This window comes from Eulemur rufifrons, chromosome 30 (genome assembly GCF_041146395.1).
Source record: "Eulemur rufifrons isolate Redbay chromosome 30, OSU_ERuf_1, whole genome shotgun sequence".
Classification (NCBI taxonomy): domain Eukaryota; kingdom Metazoa; phylum Chordata; class Mammalia; order Primates; family Lemuridae; genus Eulemur; species Eulemur rufifrons.
In genome coordinates, this window is record NC_091012.1 from 98,889,901 (window position 1) to 98,900,045 (window position 10,145).

The 10,145-nt window shown below is 36.3% G+C and overlaps 1 protein-coding gene across 1 annotated transcript; it reads left to right on the forward strand.

Annotated features, from left to right (window-relative positions):
* The first annotated feature begins 330 nt into the window (after positions 1-330).
* LOC138378994 (UPF0235 protein C15orf40 homolog) lies at positions 331-802 on the forward strand. Its single transcript, XM_069464277.1, is given in 2 exon segments — positions 331-444; positions 446-802. Coding segments are annotated over 2 exon segments (471 nt in total).
* Positions 803-10,145: the final 9,343 nt, after the last annotated feature.

A 10,145-nucleotide genomic window follows, 5' to 3' on the forward strand; every position in this document is an offset into this window, starting at 1 on the left:
AATACAATGAAGAAAAATGAACAGAGCTTTGGAGCAATATGGCCATCATCAAGCCCACCAAAATATGTGCAATGGGAGTATGAGAAGTAGAGAAAAAAGAGAAAGAAGCAGAAAAAATATTACAAGAAATACAGGCTAACAAGTTCCCCAATTTGATGAAAAGCATTAATCTATGAACACAAGAAGCTTGACAAAATCCAAGTAGGATTAACACAGACATGCACATCCAGACACATTATATCAAAAATGTTGAAAGACAAATAAAAAGTACATGTTGAAAGCAGCAAGAAAAACAATGGAATACCCTGCCCTACGCCTCCCCAGGCCGGGATGTTGCGGTTCGGCTGCCGGCTGAGGCAGCTTGGGGCAGCACCAGGCACTCGGGTCTCTGTTCAGCTCCCTTCTGGTGCCGAGATGCCTAAGAAAGCTGGCGTGACGAACAAGGCCAGTGGGTAAAAGCCAGAGTAAGGAACCAGAGAGACCACTTCCTCCCTTAGCTCCTGTGGCTGTTGATCGTAAAGGTTGTGTAACCATAACTATCCATGCCAAACCTGGCTCCAAACAAAATGCTGTAACAGATTTGACAGCAGACACCGTAAATGTAGCTATTGCAGCACCTCCATTAGAGGGAGAAGCTAATGCTAAGCTCTGTTGGTATCTTTCCAAGGTCTTAGAACTCAGGAAGAGTGATGTGGTTTTGGATAAGGGGGGTGAATCTTGTGAAAAGGTGGTGAAACTTTTGGCCTCCACAACTCCAGAAGAGATCTTGGAGAAGTTAAAAAAGGAAGCCAAAAAGAAATAAAAGCAAGAAATGAAAGACAGCCAGGCACAGTGGTTCATGCCTGTAATCCTAGCACTCTGGGAGGCTGAGGCAGGAGGATCACTTGAGGCCAGGAGTTCGAGACCAGCCCAAGCAAAAGCAACACCCTGTCTCTAAATGAATAAATAAATAAAGTTTTTTTAAAAAAAGAAAAATGCATCATTGGGAAGCTTTTTTATTGCTAATGACAGAGTCTGTTAAATAGGAAAATATATTTGAATGCACAGAAGAACATGGGAAAATATGTACATATTTAAATAAGGTTCAAAAACGTAGAAATTTTTAAAGTACTGTACATTATTATATAGTTTCTAAAATCCCTGACCGCAAACAGCCTGGAACATGCTATTCTGATTTCATGGCATTACAAAATAACAGAGATGGAAAGGGTATTCAAGATGACCTGATTTACCACCTTTCATTCTGTGATGGGGCTTCTGATATCCAGAAGTTGAGAGACTTACTCGAGATCATACCGTGCAAGATGGCAACTGGAATCCAGATCCCTTGACTTCTTGTTTTTTTTTTTTTTTTTTTTTTTTTTTTTGTTGAGACAGAGTCTCACTTTGTTGCCCAGGCTAGAGTGAGTGCCGTGGCGTCAGCTTAGCTCACAGCAACCTCAGACTCCTGGGCTTAAGCGATCCTACTGCCTCAGCCTCCCAAGTAGCTGGGACTACAGGCATGCGCCACTATGCCCGGCTAATTTTTTCTATATAGATTTTTAGTTGTCCATATAATGTCTTTCTATTTTTTTAGTAGAGACGGGGTCTCGCTCAGGCTGGTCTCGAACTCCTGACCTTGAGCAATCCACCCGCCTCGGCCTCCCAGAGTGCTAGGATTACAGGCGTGAGCCACCGCGCCCGGCCTGGATCCCTTGACTTCTTGTTGAATGAAGTTTATCATGATTGTAAACAAAAATGATAATATCTCTACAACAGTTCTGGAATTCTGGGGATTGCCTTCTAATCCAGTTTACAAATGACAGAGAAAAACCTTTCACACTGCTTTGTAGTCTTACCTTATATTTTAAGATGTTTATCTAAATGCAAAAATGTTTTTCACATCTTTTAAAGACGATATTGAACATTTTGTGAAAAAGTAAGAATAATCAAGACTTATAATTTAATATGATTTTTAAGATATCACTGAATTTTCTTCTTCCTCCATGATAACTTGCAATCATCAAATCCAGTAGTTCTTATGAATCTCCAAAGATCCTTAAAAGAAGGAAGAGGACCTGGAAGCTATTTTCAGTATTTGTAAAAGCCTATCAAAAATCACATTTATATTTGGGTTTCAAAAGCTAATAATAAATACATTTTATATAAAAATAAAAACAATGAAATACTATTCCATTGTATATATATTACATTTCTTTATTCATCTGTCAATGGACATTTAGGTCGTTTCCCAGTAAACATTAGATTGATAATATCTCTTCAAGATCCTGATTTCAATTCTCTTGGACAGATACCCAGAAGTGGGATTACTGGATCATATGGTAGTGCTATTTTAATTTTTTTAGGAACTTCCATACTGTTTTCCATAGCAGCTGAACCATTTTGTATTCCCACAAAAAGTGTGGGTTCTAATTTCTCCACATTCTTACCAAAACTTGTTATCTTTTATTTTTATAATAGCCATCCTAACAGGGGCGAGTTGATATATCATTATGGCTTTGATTTGCATTTATCTGATTATTAGTGATGTTCAGTATCTTTTCTTATATCTGATGGCCACTTACATGTCTTCTCTGGAGAAATATCTATTTAAGTCTTTATAGAAAATTTTTAAAATCGAAGTTTTTTAGTTTGACATTGTCCCAAAAGTTTATTTTTGTTTTGTTACCTGGGCTTTTGATGTCATGAAATCCTTGCCAAAACCAATGTCATGAAGCTTTCCCCCTATGTTTTCTTCTGAGTTTTACAGTTGCAGGTTTTGTTTAAGTCTTTAATCCATTTTGAGTTGATTTTTGTGTATAATGTAAGATATGTTTGTGGATATCCAGTTTTCCCAACACCATTCGTAGAAGTGATGATGTTTTCCCCATTGTGTGCTCTTGGTACCCTTATCAAAGATAAGTTTACCATCTATATGTGGATTTATTTCTGAGCTCTCTATGCTATTTCATTGTCTATATGTGTGTTTATATGCCAATATCATACATTTTAATTACTACTGCTTTATATTTTGAAATCAGAAAGTGTGATGTCTCCAACTATGTTCTTATTCAAGATTGCTTTGTCTATTTGGGGACTTTTGTATTTCCATATGAATTTTAGAATTATTTTTCGATTTCTGTAAAAAATTGCATTGAAATTTTGATAGCGATTGCATTGAATCTGTAGATTGCTATGGGTAGTATGAACATTTTTAAGAATATCAAGTCCTGCAATTCATAAATACAGGTTGTCTTTACATTTGTTTGTATCTTTTTAAATTTCCTTTCATCAATGTTTTATAGTTTTCAGTGTACAAGTCTTTCACCTCGTCAAGTTTATTCCTATGTAGTTTATTCTTTCTGATGCTGCTGTAAATGGAATTATTTTCTTTATTTCCTTTTTGGATAGTATGTTGTTAGAGTATAGAAATATAACTGATTTTTGTACATTGATTTTGTATCCCGCCACTTTTCTGAATTCATTTGTTAATTCTAACAGTTTGTGGAGTCTTTAAGGTTTTCTGTATATAAGATCATGTCATCTGCAAACGGAGATAATTTAATTTCTTCCTTTCTGATTTGAATGCCTTTTATTTTGTTTTCTTGGTTATTTGCTCTGACTGGGACTTCCAGTACTATGTTGAATAGAAGTGGTGATAGAGGGTATGGTATCCTTACCTTCTTCCTGATCTCAGAGGAAAAGCTTTCAGTTTTTCACTGTTGAGTATGATGTTAGCTGTGGGCTTATCATATATGGCCTTTATCATGTTGAGGTACATCTATACCTAATTTGTTGAGAGTTTTTATTACAAAAGAATGTCAAATTTTGTCAAATGCATTTTCTTCATCTATTGAGATGATCATATGACATTTTTCTTTCATTCTGTTAATGTGGTGTAATATATATTAATTGTATAATTATGTGTGAACAGCCTTTGCATCCCAGACATAAATCCTGACTGATCATTGTGTATGATTTTTTTAATTGTTGTTGAATTCAGTTTGCTAGTATTTTGTTGAGGATTTTTGCATCTATATTGATCAGAGATATTGGCCTGTAGTTTTCTTTTCTTGTAATGTCTTTGTCTGGCTTTAGTATCAAGGTAATGTTGGTGTCATAAAATGAATTTGGAAGTGTTCCCTCCTCTTCAATTTTTTGAAAGAATTTGAGAAGAATTGGCATTAATTTTCTTTTAAATGTTTCATAGAATTCACCAGTTAAACCATCCCACCCTGGTATTTTCTATTTTTGAAAATCTTTTATTACTAATTCAATTTCCTTGCTGTTTATAGATCTGTTCAGACTTTCTCTTTATTCATGATTCAGTCTTGATAGGTTGTATGTTTCTAGGAATTTATCCATTTCTTCCAGGTTATCTGATTTGTTGGATTATAAGTCTTCATAGTAATCTCTTATGATTCTTTTTATTTCTGTTGTAATGTCTCTCTTTCATATCTGATTTTATTTATTTGAGTCTTCTTTCTTTTCTTCTTAGTTATTCTAGCTAATGGTTTTTAAATTTTTTAATCTTTTCAAAAAACCAACTCTTAGTTTTGATTTTTTCCTATTGTTTTTCTATCTCTATTTCATTTATTTTTATACTAATCTTTATTACTTCTTTCCTTTTGCTAACTTTGGGCCTAGTTTGTTCTTTTTTTCTGTTTCTTTAAGGTGTAAAGGTAGGTTGTTTATTTGAGATCTTTCTTCTTTTTTCATACAGGCATTTATTCCTATAAACTTCCCTATTAGTACAGCTTTTGCTGCCTCCAATAAGTTTTGGAATATTGTATTTTTATTTGACTCAATGTATTTTCTAATTTCCCCTTTGATTTCTTCTTTGATCCACTGGTTTTTCAAAAGTGTGTTGTTTAATTTCCACATATCCATGAATTTTCCTGCTTTCCTACTGCTATTGATTTCTAATGTCCCTCCATTGTTGTCAGAAAAGATACTTGGTATGATATCAATCTTCTTAAATTTGTTAAGACTTGTCTTCTTCCTCTCAATAGATGCATAAAAAGCAGTCAACAAAAGTCAGCACCCTCTTATGATAAGAACACTTAACAAAATAGGCATAGACAGGACTTAACTGAAAATTATAAAAGGAATATACCACAAACCCACAGCCATCATCATACTGGATGGGGAAAAATTGAAAGCATTCCCACTTAGAATGGAACCAGACAAGGTTGACCACTATCACCACTTCTAGTCAACATAGTGCTGGAAGTCCTAGCCAAAGCAATCAGACAAGAGAAAGAAATCAAGGACATCCAAATGGGGGCAGAAGAGGTGAAACTATTGCTCTTTGCTGAAGATATGATCTTATATCTAGAAAACTGCAAAGATTCTACCATGAGACTACTGGAATTGATAAACAAATTCAGCAAATCCTCGGGTTACAAAATCAATGTACACAAATTAGTAGCATTCATATATGCAACAACAGTTAAACTGAGAACCAAAGCAAAGACTCAATACCCTTCACAATAGCAACAAAGAAAATAAAATACATAGGAATATATTTAACTAAGAAGGTAAAAGACCTCTACAGGAAGAACTATAAAACACTGAGGACAGAAATAGCAGAGGAGATAAACAGATGGAAAACCATACCATGCTCACAGATTGGCAGAATCAACATTGTTAAAATGTCTATACTACCCAAAGTGATCTACAGATTGATTCAATGCAATCCCTGTTAAAATACCAACATCATTTTTCACAGATCTAGAAAAAATTATTCTATGCTTCGTATAGAACCAGAGAAGACCCCATATAGCTAAAGCAACTTTAAGCAAAAAGAACAAATTGGGAGGTATCAATTTACCAGACGTCAAGCTATACTACAAGGCTATAGTAACCAAAACAGCATAGCACTGGCACAAGAACAGAGACATAGACCAATGGAACACAACAGAGAACCTAGACATAAAACTACCCTCATATAGCCATATGATCTTTGACAAAGCAGACAAAAAACATACATTGGGGAAAAGTATCCCTATTCAATAAATGGTGCTGGGAAAATTGGATAGCCACATGTAGAAGACTGAAACAGGAACCACACCACTCACCTCTCACAAAAATCAACTCACGATGGATAGCAGACTTAAACCTAAGGCATGAAACCATAAGGATTCTAGAGGAAAATGCTGGAAAAACTCATATAGTCATCGACCTACACAAAGAATTTATGAAGAATACCCCAAAGGCAATCACAGCAACAACAAAAATAAATAAATTGGACCTGATCAAATTAAAAAGCTTCTGCACAGCCAAGGAAATGATCATCAGAGCAAACAGACACATTACAGAATGGGAGAAAATATTTGCATGCTATACATCCAACAAAGGGCTAATAACTAGAATCTATATAGAACTCAGGAAAATCCGCAAGAAAAAATCAAACAACCCCATTAAAAATTGGGCAAAGGACATGAACAGAAACTTTTCAAAAGGAGATAAACTAATGGTCAAGAAACATGAAAAAATGCTCAACATCTCTAATCATCAGGAAAATGCAAATCAAAACCGCAATGAGATATCACTTAACTCCAGTGAGAATGACTTTTATGAAATATCCCAAAACGACAAATGTTGGTGTGGATGTAGAGAGATAGGAACACTCATACACTGCCGTTGGGACTGCAAACTCGTACAACCTCTATGGAAAGTAATGTGGAGATACCTCAAAGAACTAAAAGTAGAAATACCATTTGACCCAGCAATTCCACTACTGGACATCTACCCAAAGGAAAAAAAGACATTCTATAATAAAGACATTTGCACTCAAATGTTTATAGCAGCACAATTCACAATTGCAAAGATGTGGAAACAACCCAAGTGCCCATCAATACATGAGTGGATTAATAAAATGTGGTATATGTATACCATGGAGTATACTCAGCCACAAAATAATAATGGTGAACCAACATGTCTTATATTATCCCGGATTGAGCTGGAGCCCATTCTTCTAAGTGAAGTATCAGCAAGAGTGGAAAAACAAGCCTCACACATACTCACCATCAAATTCGTACTAACTCATCAACACTTATGTGCACATATGGAAGTAACATTCATCGAGTGTCAGGCAGGTAGGAGGGGATGGAGGGGATGGGTGTGCAATATCTGGGGTTTGGGTATGCTGTAGCTCTGACTCAAGCGGTGCAAAGGCAATATACGTAACCTAAATGTTTGTATCCCCATAATATTTTGAAATTTTAAAAAAAAGAAAGAAAAAAAAAGACCTGTCTTATGACAAACATGTAATCTATCTTGGAGAATGTTCCATGTACACTTGAGAAGAACTGTAATTTCTTAAAAAGTGAAACATTCACCTACAATATCAGCCACCCATTTTACTCCGTGGTATTTATCCAAAAGAAATGAGAGGAAATGTCCACAAAAAGACATATTCATAGCAGCTATATTTATAAAAACCAAAAACTGGAAACAGCCCAAATATCTATCAACAAGTAAATGGGTAAACAAATTTTGATATAGCCATACAATATAATATACTATTCAGCAATATGTAGAAATGAATCAGTGATATACACTACAACCTTGATTAATCTCAAAATATTAATGCTGAGTGAAAAAAGCCAGATTAAAAAACTCCATTAAGCGCAAATTGGTTTATGATAATAGAAAACAAATTAGTAAAACTTGGGACAGTGCAGTAGAGCAGAAGGGAAGAGTTACAAAGGGGAATAAGAAACTTTGGGCAATGACAATTATGTTCTTTATCTTAAGTGTGGTGATGGTTTCATGGTATATACACACATCAAGATTCATGAAATTGTGCATTCTAAATGTGTGCAGCTTAATGTATGTCAATTATACTTCAATAAAGCTGTTTTAAAAATAAATAATGTTAACAAATAAAAAATAAATAGGAGCACTCAGTCCAACATGGAAGGAGCTTAGAAGTTGTCACTCCTGTTCTCACAATAAGAAAAAATCTGAACGAGCTGAAACTAAACAATTCTTCTTAGATTTATCGATAAGTTGAGGGCATTGGGCAAACTATTGTACTACTCCAAAAATTGGGGAGACAAGTAAATATAGAAAGTCACAGCTTACTGGAGCAGAAGCCCACCACTGGAGCTGGCACTATGTTACTGTTACCCAGTACATCATGTCTACCTTTAAACAAGAATTACAAGGCATACTAAAAAACAAAACACAGTTTGAAGAGACCGAGCAAGCATCAGAACTTGACTCAGATATGGCAGAGATTTTGCAATTATCAGACCAGGAAATTAAAATAACTATCACTAATATACTAAGAGCTCTAATGGAAAAAGTGGACAACATGCAAGATAAGATGAGTGATGTAAACAGACAGATGGAAACTCTAAGGAAAAAAAAGGAAATGTTAGAAATTAAAAATACCATAAGAAAAATGGGCCGGGCGTGGTGGCTCACGCCTGTAATCCTAGCACTCTGGGAGGCCGAGGTGGGCGGATCGTTTGAGCTCAGGAGTTCGAGACCAGCCTGAGCAAGAGCGAGACCCCATCTCTACTAAAAATAGAAAGAAATCATATGGACAGCTAAAAATATATATATCGAAAAAATTAGCCGGGCATGGTGGTGCATGCCTGTAGTCCCAACTACTCGGGAGGCTGAGACAGGAGGATCCCTTGAGCTCAGGAGTTTGAGGTTGCTGTGAGCTAGGCTGATGCCACGGCACTTACTCTAGCCTGGGCAACAAAGTGAGACTCTGTCTCAAAAAAAAAAAAAAGAAAAATGAAGAATGTCTTTGATAGGCACATCAATAGATTAGACACAGCCAAGGAAAGAATCAGTGATCTTGAAGATATTCCAATAGAAACTTCAAAAACTGAAATAAGAAAAAAAAGAATGAGAAAGGTGAAACAGAATATCCAAGAACCGTGAGATAATTACAAAAATGGTAATATGCATAGTGGGAATACTAAAAGGATAATAAAGAGAGAAAGGAAAAAATAAATATTTGAAGCAATAATGATTGAGAATTTTTCAAAATTAATGACATACCCCAAACCATAGATTCAGGAAGACACTGCACAGAGAATAGAAAGAAAAGCCACTGACTGGTAGAAAAACATTTATAAAACACATCTGATAAAGGAATTGTGCCCAAAATACACAAAGAATTCTTAAAACTAGGCCGGGCGCGGTGGCTCACGCCTGTAATCCTAGCACTCTGGGAGGCCGAGGTGGGCGGATCGTTTGAGCTCAGGAGTTCAAGACCAGCCTGAGCAAGAGCGAGACCCCATCTCTACTAAAAATAGAAAGAAATTATATGGACAGCTAAAAATATATATAGAAAAAAATTAGCCGGGCATGGTGGTACATGCCTGTAGTCCCAGCTACTCGGGAGGCTGAGACAGGAGGATCGCTTGAGCTCAGGAGTTTGAGGTTGCTGTGAGCTAGGCTGACGCCACGGCATGCACTCTAGCCTGGGCAACAGAGTGAGACTCTGTCTCAAAAAAAAAAAAAAAAAGGCCAGGCGTGGTGGCTAACGCCTGTAATCCTAGCACTCTGGGAGGCCGAGGTGGGCGGATCGTTTGAGCTCAGGAGTTCGAGACCAGCCTGAGCAAGAGCGAGACGCCATCTCTACTAAGAATAGAAAGAAATTATATGGACAGCTAAAAATATATATAGAAAAAATTAGCCGGGCATGGTGGTGCATGCCTGTAGTCCCAGCTACTCGGGAGGCTGAGACAGGAGGATCCCTTGAGCTCAGGAGTTTGAGGTTGCTGTGAGCTAGGCTGACGCCATGGCACTCACTCTAGCCTGGGCAACAGAGTGAGACTCTGTCTCAAAAAAAAAAAAAAAGAATTCTTAAAACTCAACTATAAGAAAACAGACCCAATAAAAAAATTGGACAAAAGATCTGAACAGATGACTCACCAAGGAAGATACACAGATGGCAAATAAGCATATGGAAAGATGCTCAACATCATATGTCATCAGGGAAATGTGAATTAAAATAACAATGAGGTATCACTACATACCTAGTAAGTAGAACAGCCAAAATCCAAAATACTGGCAACACCAAATGCTGGCAAGGATCTAAAGCAAGAGGAATTCTTATTCATTGCTAATGGGAATGCAAAATGATACATCCATTGTGGAAGAGAGTTTGGCAGTTTCTTACAATACCAAACATA